Source organism: Etheostoma spectabile, unplaced genomic scaffold (assembly GCF_008692095.1).
Source record: "Etheostoma spectabile isolate EspeVRDwgs_2016 unplaced genomic scaffold, UIUC_Espe_1.0 scaffold00002889, whole genome shotgun sequence".
NCBI lineage: Eukaryota > Metazoa > Chordata > Actinopteri > Perciformes > Percidae > Etheostoma > Etheostoma spectabile.
The window spans coordinates 1-23,006 of NW_022602964.1; the positions used below are offsets into that span (position 1 = coordinate 1).

General features: G+C 36.9%; 1 protein-coding gene across 1 annotated transcript; it reads left to right on the forward strand.

Moving 5' to 3' along the window:
* Positions 1 to 11,774: 11,774 nt before the first annotated feature.
* On the forward strand, positions 11,775 to 20,368 carry LOC116676237 (phosphoglucomutase-1-like). Its single transcript, XM_032507489.1, is given in 12 exon segments — positions 11,775 to 12,181; positions 13,063 to 13,225; positions 13,489 to 13,635; positions 13,744 to 13,869; positions 15,607 to 15,797; positions 15,887 to 16,041; positions 16,244 to 16,359; positions 16,454 to 16,589; positions 18,938 to 19,014; positions 19,017 to 19,120; positions 19,273 to 19,401; positions 20,092 to 20,368. Coding segments are annotated over 12 exon segments (1,779 nt in total). The 5' UTR covers positions 11,775 to 11,836; the 3' UTR covers positions 20,182 to 20,368.
* Positions 20,369 to 23,006: the final 2,638 nt, after the last annotated feature.

Genomic DNA, 23,006 nt, shown 5'->3' on the forward strand with positions numbered 1-23,006 from the left:
AAAAGAACTGTATAACAATAGTTGGAATGCTGTGGAACAGCATTCCCACTAAATACTAGAAAATTCCGCAGAAATTTTATCAGTGTGCCTGCTATTGGGGCCCATCCACCACACACACACAATGGAAACATCATTTAGGAGTCAGTGGTCAACATGGCCGCCAGGGAACAGGGTCATATAGGGTGTGTGTGTCTGAGCCGTTTCAATGTGTTGTTGGCAGTTGGTTTCCCTAGCGTGAACACGTTAAGTCTGATAGTCTCCCATAGTTACATGTCTGCGACCGGAACAAGATTTCCTACATTTTGACCAACTATGATGTCGAAAGAGTTAAAACTGGAGGAGAGACATTTGTTTGTTTCAGAGCATCGTCTTGCAGCCCCTCCCTCTGTCCTCTCAGTATCCAACCTGTTGCTATGGGATTTCCTCAAAGTACGGGCCAGAGTCTTTCTTTCAATGTCTATATCTGCAGTTGGTGAGCCTAGCGCGAAGAGTTTTAGTCCGATAGACTCCATAGTTACATGTCTGCGATCGGAACAAGATTCCCTACATCTTGACCAACTAGGATGTCTACAGAAATAAAACTGGAGGAGAGAGAGCAATATGTTTGGGGAAAAAATCACTGAATCGGACTCCAGCTGCATGGTATTTTCTTAGTTTCTGCCGACAGTTGGTAGATCACAGCCAACAATTTAAGTCCGACAGACTCCATAGTTACATGTCTGCGACCGGAACAAGATTCTCTACATTTTGACCAATAATGAAGTCTGAAGACTTAAAACTGGAGGAGAGAGAGCAATTTGTTCGGGAAACTTCTGGATAACCGTACCGCAGGCCCTCACTCTGTCTCCCACTCTAGCTCTGAACATTCCGCCACATACACACACATTGGAAAATCTGAGCCGGTCTGAAAACGGGACGAAACGTAAACTGGGATTTGGGAGAAACCGTGCTTGATACCTGAACGCCTATTCAGCCCAATAAACGCCAAAGTCTTGTCTTCGGTTTAAACTTTTAATCATGTTTCTACGTTAAAGTATGGAGGTACAGCCCGGTCCCAAAGAGGGGGAGTTTTGAGCAATGTTGAACCATTTCCCGAACATTTCCCATTCATGTCTATGGGACATTTTTGGCCGTATTTTTGCCGATTTCGGTAAAACCACGCGGCAAATCTTGTTGAAAAGTCATAGCCCGCCATTCCCGATCAATACCCACATTTCGGTGTAATGTGTTGCGCGTGTTGGCAACGCTTTGGGACTAGTAGTGGGACAAAAAACAGGCGGAATAATAATAATAATAATAATAATAATAAGTATGGGCAATAATAGTCATTGTGCCGAGTGCTGCTTAAGCAGCACCACGGCACACTGAATAATAATGGACGTAGCATTAGTGACGTCACCCATTGGATAGTAGACTGCTGTTTTGGAGCCTCCAGTTTGGCAGTTTGGCCGTCGCCATCTTGGTTTGATCAATTTTTGGACTAGAGGGTGGAGCTGGGAAGGATGACGCATGCAGTCAAGCCAGTGTTGTTTACAATGGCACGGCGCTAACCCAAATGCTGAAGAGGGAAAGTTATCAGTTGTCAACCAGCTAAAGTGAGTCAACCAGCGGACTTGTCCCTTTGTGTAAACACGAACCTTCGGGTACTGGCGCCATTCATCTGCATGTACTGCAGTACAGAAAATCGGCAGACTTTCCCTAAATTTACCAGTTAACACTAGTGCTAGTCGGCGAGCCTTTGGAAGGTGCAACTGAATGCTGACATATAGACAAGCAAAATGTTCCTATTAACTTTGATGAAGTGAATTTCTCCAGTCTATGGTAGTAATCTAAACTTCTCTGTTGTTTGTTTTGATAGCTTGTCCATCCGTGAATGCATGTTAGTGCACGCGAGTGCCTTGTGCATCGGTATCTGACGAGGGAAGTGACAGCGAAGCACTGCGGTCAAGCCAGCCGACACTCGGATCTCCGTGGTCAAATCACCGACACTCAATTGTATTGCGCTCTTTTACTGGCAATATGGTAATGCATTCTAACAGCTCAGCTCAACTTGCGAACAATACACATTTGACTACTTCCGGTTTTCAAAATAAACTGTTAATAAAAGTACATATAAAACAAGATTAATGGATTATAATTTACCACAAGTAAAAAAATATGTAACCCTTGTCTGTCCGTTATACAAAACAAATACAATTCCAATAAATTGTGAAAATTATTTTTTTTGGAGTTATTCTTTGTTAATAACATTAATAATTAATATTTGTAGACAACTATTTATTTTAGGGGGGGCGACTAAACCCATTTTTAAAATAAAGCAATTGAATGTTATAAATTTTGAGATTGTTTGAAGTTGAAGTCCCTCAATTAAAACGACAAAAATATGAACTTCTATGACCTATAAAATTAATGTGTTCCATAGTTCCCGCACTGACTGATATACTTAAGTACAGTAAATCAGTTACTAAATCATACTGACAGACATTTTTACTGTAAATTTTGGAGATATTTGACACCAATTCCCATATTCTGTCGTTAGACGATCAAAAGATATGAACTTCTATGAACTATAAAATTGCGTTGCTCCATAGTTCCAGGCACTGACTGATATATCTTTGTACATGGCATCATGTACTACAATCACACTGAAAATCAGACATTTTTACTGTATAATTATTGAGATATTTGACACCAAAGTTTCTTACTTCTGTCGTTGGACGAAAAATAATATGAACTTCTATGACCTATAAATGAATTTCTTCCATAATTCCAGGCACTGACTGATATATTTGAGTACAGTAAATCAGTACTACAATCACACTGAAAATCAGACATTTTTACTGTATAATTTTGGAGATATTTGACACCAAAGTTTCCTACTTCTGTCGTTGGACGAAAAAATTAACGAACTTCTATGACCTATAAAATTAATTTGCTCCATAGTTCCCGGCACTGACTGATATATTTGAGTACAGTAAATCAGTACTACAATCATACTGAAAATGAGACATTTTTACTGTATAATTTTTGAGATATTTGACACCAAAGTTTCCTACTTCTGTCGTTGGACGAAGAACATAACGAACTTCTATGACCTATAAAATGAATTTCTTCCATAATTCCAGGCACTGACTGATATATTTGAGTACAGTAAATCAGGTACTACAATCATACTGAAAATGAGACATTTGTACTGTATAATTTTTGAGATATTTGACACCAAAGTTTCCTACTTCTGTCGTTGGACGAAGAAAATAACGAACTTCTATGACCTATAAAATGAATTTCTTCCATAATTCCAGGCACTGACTGATATATTTGAGTACAGTAAATCAGGTACTACAATCGTACTGAAAATTTGACATTTTTACTGTATCATTTTGGAGATATTTGACACCAAAGTTTCATACTTCTGTCGTTGGACAAAAAAAATAACGAACTTCTATGACCTATAAAATTAATTTGCTCCATAGTTCCCGGCACTGACTGATATATTTGAGTACAGTAAATCAGGTACTACAATCATACTGAAAATGAGACATTTTTACTGTATCATTTTTGAGATATTTGACACCAAAGTTTCCTACTTCTGTCGTTGGACGAAGAAAATAACGAACTTCTATGACCTATAAAATGAATTTCTTCCATAATTCCCGGCACTGACTGATATATTTGAGTACAGTAAATCAGGTACTACAATCATACTGAAAATGAGACATTTTTACTGGATAATGTCTGAGATATTTGACACCAAAGTTTCATACTTCTGTCGTTGGACGGAAAAAAATATGAACTTCTATGACCTATAAAATTAATTTGTTCCATAGTTCCAGGCATTGACTGATATATTTAAGTACAGTAAATCAGTTACTAAAATCATACTGACAATCAGACATTTTTACTGTATAATTTTGGAGATATTTGACACCAAATTCCCATATTCTGTCGTTAGACGATCAAAAGATATGAACTTCTATGAACTATAAAATTGCGTTGCTCCATAGTTCCAGGCACTGACTGATATATCTTTGTACATGGCATCATGTACTACAATCACACTGAAAATCAGACATTTTTACTGTATAATTATTGAGATATTTGACACCAAAGTTTCTTACTTCTGTCGTTGGACGAAAAAAAATATGAACTTCTATGACCTATAAAATGAATTTCTTCCATAATTCCAGGCACTGACTGATATATTTAAGTACAGTAAATCAGGTACTACAATCATACTGAAAATGAGACATTTTTACTGTATCATTTTTGAGATATTTGACACCAAAGTTTCCTACTTCTGTCGTTGGACGAAGAAAATAACGAACTTCTATGACCTATAAAATGAATTTCTTCCATAATTCCCGGCACTGACTGATATATTTGAGTACAGTAAATCAGGTACTACAATCATACTGAAAATGAGACATTTTTACTGGATAATGTCTGAGATATTTGACACCAAAGTTTCATACTTCTGTCGTTGGACGGAAAAAAATATGAACTTCTATGACCTATAAAATTAATTTGTTCCATAGTTCCAGGCATTGACTGATATATTTAAGTACAGTAAATCAGTTACTAAAATCATACTGACAATCAGACATTTTTACTGTATCATTTTTTGAGATATTTGACACCAAAGTTTCCTACTTCTGTCGTTGGACGAAGAAAATAACGAACTTCTATGACCTATAAAATGAATTTCTTCCATAATTCCCGGCACTGACTGATATATTTGAGTACAGTAAATCAGGTACTACAATCATACTGAAAATGAGACATTTTTACTGGATAATGTCTGAGATATTTGACACCAAAGTTTCATACTTCTGTCGTTGGACGGAAAAAAATATGAACTTCTATGACCTATAAAATTAATTTGTTCCATAGTTCCAGGCATTGACTGATATATTTAAGTACAGTAAATCAGTTACTAAAATCATACTGACAATCAGACATTTTTACTGTATAATTTTGGAGATATTTGACACCAAATTCCCATATTCTGTCGTTAGACGATCAAAAGATATGAACTTCTATGAACTATAAAATTGCGTTGCTCCATAGTTCCAGGCACTGACTGATATATCTTTGTACATGGCATCATGTACTACAATCACACTGAAAACCAGACATTTGTACTGTATAATTTTGGAGATATTTGACACCAAAGTCCCATATTCTGTCGTTAGACGATCAAAAGATATCAACTTCTATGACCTATTAAATTAATTTGCTCCATAGTTCCAGGCACTGACTGATATATTTGAGTACAGGAAATCAGGTACTACAATCTTACTGAAAATCAGACATTTTTACTGTATAATTTTTGAGAGTTTTGCCTGCAAAGTCCAATACTTCTGTCGTTAGACGACAAAAAAATATGAAACTGTAGGAGCTCTAAAATGAATTTGCTCCATAGTTCCAGGCTGGGACTGAAATAGTTGAGTACAGGGCATCACATACCACAATCCTACTGAAAATGAAACATTTTTACTGTATAATTTTGGAGATTTTTGACAGCAAAGTCCCAGACTTCTGCTGTTGGACGAAAAAAGATATCAACTTCCATGACCTCTAAAATGAATTTGCTCCATAGTTCCAGGCTGGGACTGACATAGTTCAGTACAGGGCATCACATGCCACAATCCTACTGAAAACCTTATATGTTTACTGTATAACTTTTGAGATTTATGTATGCAAAATCCCATACTTCTGCTGTTATACAATCATAAATAGGAAAATGTCAAGTGTCAAACACTAATATACAAAAGAATATTTTAGCTCTGTAGTACTACACTATCACATAATAACTAAGAAAAGGTCTCACCCACCTGAGGCTTTTAGTATTTTCAAAGTGAAATGTTTACGCTGCTGTGCCATCTCTCTCTTTGCTGTACCAACGTGCTATTTTGGGAATTTTCGGAAAGGCCTCCATGACTGGCTTTGCCATCTAAACAATGACACAATATGTCATGTAATTTTGATAAAATAATGTTGCAATTGTAAATTGATCATAAATTGTTAATCGAGATCATTCATTAATTATTGTAATATCTTGTAATATTATTATTGAATTTGAATCCTTGTTACATCGGAGTAACAGAGAAAGGCATGTCTTTTTGTTATCTTCGTTAATTTATATCTGTGCTTTAAAATGAAGGTCGCCAAGTGAGTTATTTCAAAGATAATTTTTGGCTGAATTTGTTGTGTTTGAAAATACAAATAAAGTTCTGGAAATAATCTTCAGTTTCCTGACATCAATGCACTTGTGACTTGTCACTGCATTGTTACAAAGTCCCTATGACACGCTAAATTGTAAGTTTGGCACACAGGATAAAAATATTTAAAACAATGTAAATAAAATTGTGTTTTAAAGAGCAGGAGTCTATTTTCATGTCAAGCATTACCATAGCAATGTCTGAACCATTTACATTTTTCAGACTGTGCTAAGATTAATCAGCACTCAGTGGTTGCAGGGTCCAACAACTATTTCACTCCATAACAAAATAAATTGCCAAGTGCCAGTTCTTATTCTTATTTAGATTGTACAAGAGATCCAGCTGTTTCTCTGTCATCAGGAAGTGATGGTACACTTTTGATGTGCCTGAAATGGTGGTGCCGGAGATATTATGTTTAGTAAAAATGTGTTTCCTATTCAATATTTTGATGTCTTCATCTAAAGGTTAGAAGGATACATATGCAATAAAAAGATACAAGTGATGGAAATTGATGCGTACCCCCATATACCAGACAAAGCTATTTTCTACAAATTTTTGGAAAATCACAACTTCAGAGATGTAATTTAATGAAAATTCCTATATTTATGGAGCAGTGTTATGATTCTGTCAAATTGTATGTAGCCATTCATTTAAGCCACACAAATGTTTGTTCTATATTTAGTCAAAGATGTCCTATAGGCCTAAGGCGCAAATTCTTTTTAGAGCTCCACCAGTTTCATATTTTTTGTCGTCTAACAGCAGAATTATGGGACTTTGCTTCCAAAAATCTCCAAAATATACAGTAAATTTTTTTATTTTCAGTAGTATTGTAGTATGTGATGTCCTGTACTGAACTATGTCAGTCCTTGCCTGGAACTATGGAGCAAATTCATTTTAGAGGTCCTACAGATTTTTATTTTTGATCGTCTAACGACAGAAGTATGGGACTTTGCAGTCAAAAATCTCAATAATTATACAGTAAAAATGTCTGATTTTCAGTATGATTGTAGTACATAATGCCATGTACAAAGATATATCAGTCAGTGCCTGGAATTATGGAACAAATTCATTTTATAGGTCATAGAAGTTCATATCTTTTGATCGTCTAACGACAGAAGTATGGGAATTTGCAGTCAAAAATCTCAAAAATCATACAGTAAAAATGTCTGATTTTCAGTGTGATTGTAGTACATGATGCCATGTACAAAGATATATCAGTCAGTGCCTGGAACTATGGAGCAACGCAATTTTATAGTTCATAGAAGTTCATATCTTTTGATCGTCTAACGACAGAATATGGGAATTTGGTGTCAAACATCTCCAAAATTATACAGTAAAAATGTCTGATTGTCAGTATGATTTTAGTAACTGATTTACTGTACTTAAATATATCAGTCAATGCCTGGAACTATGGAACAAATTAATTTTATAGGTCATAGAAGTTCATATTTTTTTCCGTCCAACGACAGAAGTATGAAACTTTGGTGTCAAATATCTCAGACATTATCCAGTAAAAATGTCTCATTTTCAGTATGATTGTAGTACCTGATTTACTGTACTCAAATATATCAGTCAGTGCCGGGAACTATGGAGCAAATTCATTTTATAGGTCATAGAAGTTCGTTATTTTTTTCGTCCAACGACAGAAGTATGAAACTTTGGTGTCAAATATCTCCAAAATTATACAGTAAAAATGTCTGATTGTCAGTGTGATTATAGTACCTGATTTACTGTACTCAAATATATCAGTCAGTGCCTGGAATTATGGAAGAAATTCATTTTATAGGTCATAGAAGTTCGTTATTTTCTTCGTCCAACGACAGAAGTAGGAAACTTTGGTGTCAAATATCTCAAAAATTATACAGTAAAAATGTCTCATTTTCAGTATGATTGTAGTACCTGATTTACTGTACTCAAATATATCAGTCAGTGCCTGGAACTATGGAGCAAATTAATTTTATAGGTCATAGAAGTTCATATCTTTTGATCGTCTAACGACAGAAGTATGTGACTTTGCAGTCAAATATCTTAAAAATTATACAGTACAAATGTCTCATTTTCAGTATGATTGTAGTACCTGATTTACTGTACTCAAATATATCAGTCAGTGCCTGGAATTATGGAAGAAATTCATTTCATAGGTAATAGAAGTTCGTTATTTTTTTCGTCCAACGACAGAAGTATGAAACTTTGGTGTCAAATATCTCCAAAATGATACAGTAAAAATGTCTCATTTTCAGTATGATTGTAGTACCTGATTTACTGTACTCAAATATATCAGTCAGTGCCTGGAATTATGGAAGAAATTCATTTTATAGGTCATAGAAGTTCGTTATTTTCTTCGTCCAACGACAGAAGTAGGAAACTTTGGTGTCAAATATCTCAAAAATGATACAGTAAAAATGTCTCATTTTCAGTATGATTGTAGTACCTGATTTACTGTACTCAAATATATCAGTCAGTGCCTGGAATTATGGAAGAAATTCATTTTATAGGTCATAGAAGTTCATATCTTTTGATCGTCTAACGACAGAAGTATGTGACTTTGCAGTCAAATATCTTAAAAATTATACAGTACAAATGTCTCATTTTCAGTATGATTGTAGTACCTGATTTACTGTACTCAAATATATCAGTCAGTGCCTGGAATTATGGAAGAAATTCATTTTATAGGTCATAGAAGTTCGTTATTTTCTTCGTCCAACGACAGAAGTAGGAAACTTTGGTGTCAAATATCTCAAAAACTATACAGTAAAAATGTCTCATTTTCAGTATGATTGTAGTACCTGATTTACTGTACTCAAATATATCAGTCAGTGCCTGGAATTATGGAAGAAATTCATTTTATAGGTCATAGAAGTTCGTTATGTTCTTCGTCCAACGACAGAAGTAGGAAACTTTGGTGTCAAATATCTCAAAAATTATACAGTACAAATGTCTCATTTTCAGTGTGATTGTAGTACCTGATTTACTGTACTCAAATATATCAGTCAGTGCCTGGAATTATGGAAGAAATTCATTTTATAGGTCATAGAAGTTCGTTATTTTTTTCGTCCAACGACAGAAGTATGAAACTTTGGTGTCAAATATCTCCAAAATATACAGTAAAAATGTCTCATTTTCAGTATGATTGTAGTACCTGATTTACTGTACTCAAATATATCAGTCAGTGCCGGGAACTATGGAGCAAATTCATTTTATAGGTCATAGAAGTTCGTTAAGTAGGAAACTTTGGTGTCAAATATCTCAAAAATGATACAGTAAAAATGTCTCATTTTCAGTATGATTGTAGTACCTGATTTACTGTACTCAAATATATCAGTAAGTGCCTGGAATTATGGAAGAAATTCATTTTATAGGTCATAGAAGTTCATATCTTTTGATCGTCCAACTACAGAAGTATGTGACTTTGCAGTCAAATATCTTAAAAATGATACAGTAAAAATGTCTCATTTTCAGTATGATTGTAGTACCTGATTTACTGTACTCAAATATATCAGTCAGTGCCAGGAACTATGGAGCAAATTAATTTTATAGGTCATAGAAGTTCGTTAATTTTTTTCGTCCAACGACAGAAGTATGAAACTTTGGTGTCAAATATCTCCAAAATTATACAGTAAAAATGTCTCATTTTCAGTACGATTGTAGTACCTGATTTACTGTACTCAAATATATCAGTCAGTGCCTGGAATTATGAAGCAAATTCATTTTATAGGTCATAGAAGTTCATATTTGTTTTTGTCCAACAGCAGAAGTATGTGAATTTGCTGTCAAAAATCTCAAAAACTATACAGTAAAAATGTCTGATTTTAGGTATGATTGTCGTAAGTGATGCCCTGTACTCATATGTGTCAGTCAATGCCTGGAACTATGGAGCAAATTAATTTCAGAACTACTACAGTTTTATATTGTTTTTCGATTTAGCGTAGACATGAGGGACTTAGTAAATCTAAAAATGTATAACAGTTAATTACTGAATTTTAAATATGGGTGTAGTTGCTCCTAAAATAAATAGTTGTTTAAAAATATTCATTATTAATGTTATCAACAAAGAATAACTCCAACAACACATTTCTTTCAGTTTATTTTTATTTATTTTGTATAAGGGACAGAAACGGGTTACATATTTTTTACTTGTGGTGCATATAATCCATTAATCTTCTTTTAAATGTATTTAATATTCACACCTTATTTTGAAAACCGGAAGTAGTCGCAGGTGTATTGTTCGCTAGTCGAGCTGGGCCATTAGAATGCATTTACCATCACTGCTGGTAAAAGTGCGCACTACAAATTGAGTGTCGGCTGATTTGACCACGGATATCCGAGTGTCGGCTGGCTTGACCGCAGTAGCGAAGCAACGGTGTGTGACAAGTTGGGGAATGGTCTGTGAGAGCCGTGTGGAGACAATTCCAGAACACTTTTTTTTTCTGAATGTCAAGAACAGTACCTTTAAATGTAATGATCTGAAAATCCTTGATGGAACAGCTTACAACTCACTGACATCTGTAATGAGTAAGGCATCCTTAGTAAATATTGCTTCATCACTAGGGGCCATAAGGCAACAACTGCTAAACTGCTATAACACTCATCTTTACTTACATACTCTATTTTTGATATATTTGCTTGTTTTATTAATTTAATTAATAAAAGTGTGGGTATCCGTACCTGAAAACATAATGAAAAGCCTGATCAAACCTAACTGAACTCATAATGTCCTGTATGTTATTATAGACTATAGACTGATTTCTGTCCTGACATTGGTCAGGCACAGCATGGTCTTTCTATGTCAACAGAGATTTGGCCCAGAGTAATGCAATCCTTGAACTAAACACACCAACTTGTTTCATGCCTAAGTCTTGTAAATGAATGACTAATGCATGTTCATGCTATTACTACGTACCGTTGCACTGGCAGGTTGTGATGCCACACTCTTTTGTACTATGGTGTTGAATCCCTAAATAAACTGTAGAGGGCAGTGTTGGTCTGTCTCATGCATATATCTCCTACTCTGATTTGATTGCACTGCATGTATAATTAGATATGACAAATTATGTTCTGTAAACAGACACTGTCTTAAAACCACATCTACAAACTCCGTACCTCTAATAGCTCTAATTGCTCCTCTCATTCTCTCTTCATACACTCATCTTAAAGAAAGGGAAAATATCCCCTCCTAAAATAGCGCTCAGTACCTCTCTGCTAAGATATGTCATCTTTCTTCTACCTCTAGCACAGCTGCAGCCATTCACAGATGGACAAATAGCTCAGTTAACACCTACTCTCTCACACACACACACACACACACACACACACACACACACACACACACACACACACACACACACACACACACACACACACACACACACACACACACACACACACACACACACACTACTTCTTTGTGACTGGGCCTGCAGCCTTGACAGTGATCTCCTTGCACATGTGTGAAGCAGCGTCTTTAGTTACCCCTCCTACCTCTGCTCACACATTAGTTTGAAAGGTTATTTTGGGCTTCAGAAGTGCCACTGTAATCCAGTGCTTCCAGTAAAATAACAGGCGGAGTCAAGATTATACCCTCCCATTCTGCCCCTGTGTACGGTTCCCCATGTCAAATGACAGGGGGGTTTCCCTCTGTACAATATTTTACTCTACTAGGCTCTCTACGCTGTTGCATCAGATTGGATTCTCTTTTTGAAACAATGGATAACAGTCCTCTGCAGGTGTTGACTGTCCCCACAGCTCCCTACCCCGACCAGAGACCCGGCACCAGCGGCCTGAAGAAAAAGGTCTATGTATTCCAGTCTAGGAGGAACTACCTGCACAACTTTATCCAGAGTATCTTCTCCTCTATTGACTTACGTGACCGCCAGGGATCAACAATGGTGGTGGGGGGAGACGGTCGCTTTTTCAACCGAACAGCTATTGCGGTCATTGTGCAGATGGCAGCTGCCAACGGGGTCAGTGTCACTGTGTGTGTGCGTGCATGCGTGCGTGCGTGTGTGTGTGTGTGTGTGTGTGTGTGTCTGCTCATACGTGCGTGCTTGCGTAGTGCTTCAGTGAGTTTGTTTTCGTGCATGTTGGGAAGTGTATGTTTGTGTCACCTATTATTGTAGCTGTACCAGCCTCATGTCTTACTAGAATTCTATTTGCAGCTTTTGACACATGGTGGTATTTAGAGGAAAATAAGTTCCCATATTGTAAAAAGTGAGTGCTATGTTAACTTTGTAGTGATTTTTTTCACAATAGCGATTAGTTAAAACTGTAATTTGCAGCCACGATTGATGCTATTATTAACTTAAAACATGATATAAATGGCCAGTATTTGTAAGTCATAATCAATGTAAGACAGAGAGAGAAGACAGTATAATGCAGTACAACAGTACTACAATTTACAACTCTGAGAAATGAAAGGACATCTTTGCTGTAACTGGAGCTCCTGCAGCTTCTGCAGCTCGTGGCTACTCTGGTGTCTTAAAAAATAACCGGTTTTGTTTTTTACTCTCTTGCCAGCACCAGTAATGGGCTCTCCATGGCCCTAGAGTTTAAATTGCATAACTTCTCAGATTCTGATGCTTTCTTCGTAGGATGGTGAAAGGGATTTATACTAACTATACTATAAATATACTTGCACATAATATAACGTGCGCTTTATGTGCCATATAACTGTCGTCCATTAACTGAAAGTCTAGTCCCCATTACTTTGAGAAGGAAGCATGCACACACCAAACCTGATATTCAGCGTTAATCCCTCTCTCCCCCCCTCAGATAAATTAAGATACACACTAATGCCAGACATCTTACACACACACACACACACACCTGTGTGACATTTTCTCAGGTGGGTCGTATGATCATTGGACACCACGGGATAATGTCCACACCAGCCATCTCCTGTGTAATCAGGAAATACAAAGCCATCGGTGGCATCATCCTCACTGCCAGCCACAACCCTGGTGGACCTGATGGAGACTTTGGCATTAAGTTCAATACTGCAAATGGAGGTATGGTAATTTGAGAGGAGGAAGCATGCAGGGGCATTGGCCAAGTGAAAATTAGTGTTACGAGAGGCTGTATGAGTTCTCATTCAGATATGTGGCACAGACACAGTACTGATAAAGTTTAAGACTTTGTCTGCATGAACAAAATAAAATACCAATAAACATCCCTCAATATTATAACCAGTATCAGTGGCGGGCGGTAGCTGTGGTTCTATAATACAAATCCAATGTCAAATGTAATATTAGAGATTTTTTACTGCATCCAGGCCCAGCCACGGAGGCTGTCACAAACAAGATTTTTCAGATCAGCCGGACCATTGAGGAGTTTGCCATCTGCCCTGGAATGCAAGTGGATCTGACAACCCTGGGCAAACAGATGTTTGATCTGGAGAACAAGTTCAAACCCTTCACAGGTGAAGTGCAGCTTTAGTCTGTCATCTATCACCTCAAATTAAGAGAAGATTTTGATATATCTAAAGATTAAAAATATGTGTTTGTTTCTTGTTTGTGGGTGTATCCAGTGGAAATTGTAGACTCTGTGGAATCCTATGCTAACTTGTTGAGGAACATATTTGACTTTGCTGCTCTGAAGGAGATTCTATCTGGTGAAAACCACATCAAGATAAGACTAGATGCTATGCATGGAGGTGAGAGGATTTTTAACAAGAGCATGTAATCTCAAAAATAGATTCTCTGTTCTCTGAAAGCATGACAGAAAGATTATCATGTCAAAACATACACATTTTATCATTTCATGTCCCAGTGTCAAGTTTCTGTGTTTAGTTGGTTTCATGTTTCTGTTTCCTGTTAAAGGTTCTCTGTTATCCCTTGTGTTGTCTGTTGTACTTCCTGTTGTTATTACTTGTCCCCGCCCTAATGTGTCTCACCTTTGTGTAATCGTCTTCCCCATTCCAGTGTCCATATACCCCTTGTTTCACTTACCTGTTGCCAGATTGTTGTTTTACCTTGTGTGTGTCTCACTCTCCAGCGTAGTCCTAGTGTTAGTTTTCCAGTGTTATCTAGACCTTTTGCTTGTACTGTATACCGATGCCGTTTTCTGCCAACTGCCAATTTTGTACAACACTAGTAATACGCGGTAAAACAACAACCTGGCAGCACATGTAAGTGAAACAACATAAACAGGAAACAGAAAACATGAAACCAACCAAACACAGAAACATGACACAGCGACTAGACATGACACATTTAGCTCTTAAATATGTTTAAATATATTGGTTTGAATACAGTCCAAAAGTACAAGTAAAGTAAAAGTATGCATTCTGCAGAAATAAACACTTTAAGTGTCACTATATTATTGGATTGTTTTTACTAGTGTTATTGTAAGAATCATTGCACTATTGTATATATAAATATAAATGTAGTGTGATAAATGTGTAAAGTAGCATAAAGCGGGAATGTTCAAGTAAAGTAAAAGTGCCTCAAAAGTGTACTTAAATGCAATACTTGAGTTAATGTATTTAGTGGCTTTCCACCACTGACCACAGGGCAGAGTATTTTGATTCATGGAGTCCAGCGACTCACCGCGACACCAACATGATGCTCATGTTCTCTAAATGTTTGCTTAAGGTCAAATATTCTGTCATGTAATATCAAGTACACTAGCCGTCCATCAGTTCAGTACAGTACAAACTTGTCCCCTCAGTCACTACAACATATACGCAACAATGGCATGATTATATTTTTTAATATATAAATAGGTTTTAATGGATATATTCATTTAATTAATGTAAAAAATAAGTGTTTTTCTAGGCTTTGATATAACTTTATAAAGAGGTGGCATGGGGTTACAGGACTTGTTGAGGTTACTAAAGCTATTTAAAGCGTCCCTAAACACTGAAACTGAAACTAATTGGTGTCCACATCCCTCTCCCCACACTTTAACAGAAAGATACGAGTCACCTATTGTTATTTATAGGGTGTACATTTTGACAAGATATCACAATAGCTTCGACTTTTTTCCATTTCAATCACTCTCAAAACATAGATGCATTACTAAGTAACACGTTATACCTCATTTGTGGAGGTTTTGTTATCTTTGAACAAAGCTTGGCTAGCTGCTTTCCATCTGTATGCTAAGCTAAACTAACTGTCTGCTAGTGGTAGCTTCATATATACCGTTCAAATTTGAGAGTGGTATCGACCCTGGCATATAACTCTTGGCAAGAGAGCAAATAAGTGTATTTCCAAAAATTTGGAATTGTTGCTTTAACTGGAGCAACACAAGCTGAGGTTTTTTCGTTATTGCTTTTTTAGTAGGCCTCATTCTACTTCATACGACCCCATATTTGACTTCGGTAGTTCATCATTGTCTTTATACCAGTCGTCCCTCATCACTGTCTCTGTCACCTCTGTGTGCGACCCAGTGGTAGGACCGTATGTGAGGAGAATCCTCTGTGAGGAGCTGGGCTGCCCTGCTAATTCTGCCGTCAACTGTGTCCCATTGGAGGACTTTGGGGGTCAACACCCAGATCCTAACCTCACCTATGCTGCAGATCTGGTTGACAGCATGAAAGAAGGACCTTATGATTTTGGTGCAGCATTCGATGCTGATGGGGTGTGTGTACTGTTGTTGATCTATTTCTTTAGATCTTCTCAAATAAAATACAACTTCTAATTTCTAACCTCTGTGTGTCGGCTTTCTAGGACCGTAACATGATCCTTGGTAAACACGGCTTCTTCGTCGGCCCACCTGACTCTGTGGCTGTGATTGCTGACAACATCTTCTGCATCCCATACTTCCAGCATACAGGGGTGAGAGGCTTCGCACGCAGCATGCCCACAAGCGCAGCCTTAGACAGGTAAAAATACAGCCTAGCTTTCACATCAAAACCAATGAGACAGTGATTTCCTAGTTGAAGCCATGTCAAACGTACAGTACTTTTAGTGCATATAGATTTGAATAAGTTGTACAATAATTGCACTTGACAGTAAAAAGTTGTTGTGTCAATGGTTAACTGTGATTTCTGAGAAAACTCTATCATTCTCTTGTATTTCCTGCAGAGTAGCCAAGGCAACAAAAATAGAGTTATATGAAACTCCCACTGGCTGGAAGTTCTTTGGGAACCTGATGGATGCAGGCAGACTGTCTCTGTGTGGAGAGGAAAGCTTTGGTACAGGTACTTAATCTCTCCAGCATCTTATTAGGTCCATAAGTGCTCCATTTCAATTGAAATGATGTGTGAATTCTCATCATTTCATTTCCTCTTTCAGGTGGAGACCATATTCGTGAGAAGGATGGGCTGTGGGCCGTGCTGGCATGGCTGTCCATCCTGGCCACTAAAAGGCAGAGTGTGGAGGACATTCTAAAGGACCACTGGCTAAAATATGGAAGAAACTACTTCACCAGGTGAGATGTGACCCACCTCTGTTGTTTGTTTTTCTGTCTGTATTCAGAGGTGTACTGCATCATCCATCAAAAGCTAGCAAAAGCTACAGCAAAAGTTAAAAAAGAGAGAATCAAGTGTGAATCAGTGCTTGAATTATTTCTAAGTAGGAATGAAGTAGATTATTTATCTGAAATAGATAAGCTGGGCTGATGATTACAGTTTTTTACGATTGCTATGACAATTTTCTGGCAAAACGGTTAACTTTATGCTCAAAATCACACATTGTAAACTAAACTCCAACACTAATTTTCAAAATACAATAATACACTAAAACAATACACTATGTCTACCAAAACTCTGCAAACATCATGTAACTCTTTCAAAACACTAACAAATGTTTTCTCCCAACAGGAACATTTAGTCAGTCATATCCCAATGTCACAAAAACACTAATATCAGGTGGAATTACAAAATCTGCCTTATTTTATATGTGTCAGGTCTGCCTTTGTACAATAGATAAGAAACTGTAGTTTCTCTTGAAGCCTCTCCCCATTTTTGTTATGTTGCTGCATTTTTTTTCTTTTGCTGCAGAAATTCAATACAAAAACGAATTAACAACCTCAGAGTAGCTTTATAGAATGTGTCATTCCCAGATGCGAGTCAAGTGCAGATTTGAGTCGTGCATGTGTCACTTTGCAACGAGTGCAGATGTGAGTTGTGCATGCGTCACTTTGCGACAAACAGCATACAAGATGCAAACGAACGACTTCTGTAATGTCAATACAGTAAAAATGGACCAACTTAACGAACTTCGTTCACTGCTGGCTACAAGTTAACAATCGAACACAACAAAGATTGTCAGTTGAATAGCGTTTTGAGCTGATGTTAGCAATCAATCAATCATGGATGGCTTAGCTAAAACGTTTTTGAAATGATTTCCATCTTCTGTTATTGTTTTTGAGAAAAGTTCTATTATTTTGCAGATTTCACGGTTTTGCGGTAAACCGTTTAAATCTGAGCATGTGTAACTCACATCTGCCCTCGACTTACATCAGGGAGTAACATGTACGGTTTATGAAAAAGGAAACAAAGACAGAATTGTCCTGGTACTTGTCTTGCTCTCCCTCGTGCAGGAAGTTTTCTTACTTTCTTTGTGTTCATCTTTACTGTATTATTCCTTTTCCACACAAACTCAGCCCAAATTGGTCCCTTTTACTGTATGTACTACTGTAACATATCAGAATCAGCTTTGGCCAGGTTTGCATTAACAAACAAAGAATGTGACTTTTGGTTACTGTAATCCTTGCTGTCAAAGGACAACACTCATTACTGTAACATATAAAGGATACTGTAAAAACAGATGGGCATGCAATTGAAAGAACCTCAACAGCTGAGTGTGTTTCGTAGATGGGAATCAGCTGTGATTGATCTATTTACATAACTTCAATCAGCTGTTCCTCTCATTTACAGTAACAATGGAATAAAATGCAGGGGATATATTTGTGGTTCAATTTACAATATGAACAGCTGTTCACTTATACTGTAGCCTATACATTAGGTTTAGAACATGATGTGATCTGTTCTGACATACAGTGTGAAAGCATTTGCAAATTTGTCAGTAAATTGCCATTGTTTTGGTCTTGGCTGAGCTTATTTATAAAAATTGTTCAAGCATTTCAAGTTTTGTGTTAACTGTATGCACTTTGTGTCAAAGCAACAATAAATGTGTTAATTGTATAGCCTACACAGACAGATGTTGTGCTAACTGTGTTAAGAGAAAGTTGTTAAAAGTATTGAAAAAATTGTCATAGCGATCGTAAAAATTGTAAGAGACGTGTTAGGAAGATACATACAGGACATGACTGACATCTAGTGGTACATATATCCAATTACGTATTCTTTTTTCTAGCAATGCACTGGCAAGTGAATTACAGTAAAACGTAAAATGATGATGCCAAGGAATGACAAACCATCAAGGGTTTCCCTAAATGCTTAATCTACCTATGTTGACATCAGTACTCACTGTAACCACATCAGCTTCAGGCTAAAATATGTCTATTGAATAAATAAGATAAATAAATACACAACCATTTAGTTGTCCACTGTAATTGCTGACTTACAGTGGTTACAAATAATCGTAAAAACCCTTCATCAGCCAATTTTGGACTGTTTACATCACCTTAATTATAAAATAATATACTAACATAAATGTACAACCATAAAGCACTTATTAGGTTAGATTCAACTTTATTGTCATTTCACATGTACAGGTACAAGGCAACAAAATGCAGTTTGGGTCTAACCAGAAGTGCAATGGCAGTAAGTGAAGGATGTTATTATGTTATTAATTCCTGATATTTTTGTCCAGATATGACTATGAGAACATAGACATAGATGCAGCCTGTGAGATGATGGAGGATTTGGAAATTCTGATTTCTGGAAAGTCCTTGTGAAGCAGAGATTTGCTGTGGAGGACAAGATCTACCAAGTGGAAAAAGCAGACAACTTTGAGTACACAGACCCGGTCGACAGCACCATCTCCAGGAACCAGGTACACACTGAGCTGTGTTCCTTTGATACTAAAGTTTTCAGGTCTTCAGATACTGGATGCAACCAGTGGTCACAATCAAGGTATCCAGGGTCTTCATGCATTGCAGCTTATTTTGTGCTAGCAAAGTCTGTACTGGGCTGTTTTCACTGCAGGGTCTGCGGATAATCTTCTCTGATGGTTCTCGAATCATCTACAGACTCAGTGGAACAGGTAGTGATGGGGCGACAGTTCGAATCTACATAGACAGCTATGAGAAGGAGCAAATCTTTGAAGACACGCAGGTAAAATATAGATTCTGAAGATTTCATAAAAATCAATTTGTCAAATAGCCCACAATATTGAAAAACAGTCTTGTAATTTGCATGAAAATATATTTTTGCACTAAATGAAGTGTTGATAGTGTTTTATAGTTGAGAAGAACAGGACAGGCATGACCTCACATATCAGGCCCTAATGTTTTTATTAAAATACTTAATCGGGACATATAATGAGATACTCACTTTTCAAGTGCTTCTGCACATACATTTAAGTATCAGGAGTACCTACCAACCCACAAACTGTGACAGAAGACAAGAGTCATGTTTTTATGGGATGCCTAGATCAGAAAAACATTTGGCTCCCCACCTGCTAGTACTGTATATATCCAGGGTGAATATACAGGTATATTCAGGTAGACAGTATGAGAAAAAGAATGTGTTTTTGAACATTAAAGCATGTAAACATGTTATAGTAGAAACTAAAAATACAAGTATCAACCTGAAAATGAGCATGGTATGTCTCCTTTAATGTATCAACCATAAATTGTAAGGACAAATATTTGAATTTGAACATTTGAGAATGAAATATATCTACGTTGCAACAGTTTTAAACAGTATGCCTGGTTATAGTTCAATATTAATAAGGAAATGCACCTGTGGCATCTGGCAGCCAGATGCTTCAGTCTCTGACCATGTCATCCTTGTCTGGATCAGGTGATGCTGGCACCCCTGGCAACCATTGCTCTGAAAATTTCCCAGCTCCATCACAGGACGGGTCGAAGTGGCCCATCAGTCATCACATGATTCCTCCCACATGTTCCCCCGTCATTGCTTAAGTAATCTCCTTTTTGTTTTTCTTTCCTGATTTTGTACAAACTGAGCTCCAATTTCAACTGCAGCTGCACGACATGCAGTAGTTTGCCTCTCAGGCTAAAATATATTCAGTGATTTTATCTCTTCTACATTAAACTGCTTTTTATTTTTTGGGTCATGTGTGGCATGTGCGTCTTTGCATAGCAGCAAACACCCGTGCCTTCTGGACTTGTCAATGTTTTTAAACTATGAAAGTTTTACTTTTGTTATCTGTAATTGTTCCAAATGTAATTAAACCATTTAATCACTGGATCACTAAAGCAGCAGGGTTCAGCAGTCCTAGTAATCAAAACTATGCATTTCTGTCATAACACTGCATATTGTCACATTGGCTGTGCACGTTCGGGATGTCTGCTTCATGTTTGAAGTTAGCTTCAGGTTGATTAGGAAAATAATAAGAAAGTAAACGTTTCTCAATGAAGCCTCACATTATTTGGATCATCTGTAGCTACTCCTTCATTCAGGAAAATTAAAACTCATCAGCGAATAAAATCTGAAATTGCAGTTGAGTGCCTGGTGCTGAACGATGAGCTCGAGTGTAGACACAAATGTTCCATATCAGGAGTAACTTTTCTGAAATTACAACAAAGCAACATTAGAACAGTGTGAGATGTGTTAGAACATGATTCCCTTTATCCCCATGTGGAGTTGGTTAGATATTTTTTACCATTACTAAACCTTCTTTTCTGCAGTAAACATGTATAAGAGACTTACCCAGCTCTGGCAGCGACATGATAACCATCTGGATGGCAGCAGCATCAGTCCGCTAACATCTGGTCCAGCTCTGTGATCACACATGCCCTTTGAAGTACTGTACCTTTCTCCTGGTTTCATCTCCATATTACACTGACGCCCAACAAGAGGGACACACATTGAGTTTACCTCTGGTTCCTTTGAGTTCATCTTATTGTGGGTTCCAGTTGCACTAATGTTGTCCACTCTTAGCCCAACAAAGTCTCTTAGTGGCGGAGGTTTGAGGCTAACGGACCGGGGTCGTGGGTTAGCCCAGTGCTGTTGACATGGTCAAAACAATTTTACTAAAAATAAACCTTATAAAGTTACTGTGTAGTTAAGCAACCAAGCATTAGCATAAGCAGCGTAGCACATTGTAGTAAGCTGGATCTATAATGAAATATCAACAATAATAATAGTTAGGTCTCTACTGTACTGTGTTGCAATGACATGTAATTAATGAAAAATGATGCTGTATGGCAGAACAAATGATATATTGCTTTACTGAGTATAATTCTGTGACATTGTATGATTTACAATTACTCCCTAACGTAATATCTAGTGTTTTGGGGTGTTTCCTGTGTATTGCTGGAAGTTAGAGTAACTAGAGGGGTCAAAGATAATATGACGTGATTGATGAGTGCAAATGACACGCTCCATGTCATTGATTAAAATGACCGATTTCTCTGGGTTTAAACATTGTTGGAAACATTTGGGATGTTGTCAGTACACAACAGAAAAATATAATACACACCATAGGTATAGTCGTTTTTAGACATCTTAATGCGGAAATATTACATATATCTTTAAGTAAAATTAGAAATACAACAGTGTGAAAATACTATAAGTATTCATTATGACTCCTGTGAGTGTTTATCTATTTTATGATTATAATTTACTATTATATTATTAGAGAATTATAACTGATGCATATGTGTAAGCACTAAACAACATGTTGTTGCTGGTCGAGCAGGAGCCTATTAGAACTACTTAACACACCGTTGGGTAGTTGTATTTGTAACATATTTTATAAAATAATCTTATGTTTAGTATGTAAAATGGTAATCAGCAAAAGAACTAGTAACTACACAGCACAAGTGTAAAAGTAAGGAGCTAGAATCGTTTCTTCATGACTGCGAGAAAAAAAAATGTTTGAGAGAAAACGTTATCACACATAGCAAAAAACATTCATTTTATGAGAGGAAAAAATATTTGAGAGAAAATGTTCATACCAATAGCAAAGAAAATCTCTCTCAAAATACTTTAAAAAAAAAACATATAGGCTATTTTGCTATCAGTGTGAAAAAAAAATTCTCTCAAAAAAAGTGGTTTCTCTCAACACGTAAAATCTCTCTCAAAATAATAATAAACCTAGGTCTTTGCTCTCGATTCAATTTTCTCTTGCTGTGAAAATAGTGTCCATGGGCGGGGGCCACGTTCCTGGTGGCCAGTTGGGTGAGCCCCCGTCTTGTCTTGGGGTCCGTCTGAATCATAAGCCCACTTCTAAATAAATACCTTTTAATTAACTTAACACTTTTTAACACAATCACTGAAACACTGGCGGTTGAGCTCCAGGTCCTGCAGCGGCGGACGGAACGTGGCGCCGCCCATGACACATTTTCACAGCGAGAGACAAATCCTGAGACGGGAGCAAAAAATTGAATCGAGAGCAAAGACTTAGGTTTTGAGAGCGAAAAAAAAACGTTTTTTGGGAGAAACACTTTTTTGAGAGAAACTTTTCAAACTGATAAGAAAAAAATATATATTTGAGAGTTCAAAAAATGATTTTTTTTTTTCTCATTAAATGTTTTTTGCTACTGGTGTGATAACTTTTCTCTCAAACTTTTTCTTTCTCTCAGATATTTTTTTTTTCTCGCATGTAGGCCTAATAAAGAAACAATTTTAGCTCTATACGTGCTCCTCTCACGAGGGATTGCAACAACCATGAGAGCGAACACAACTAACAAATATTTGATTGATGTGCCCCATGGACGTATTATATTTAGATGTGCCCACAAGAGGCT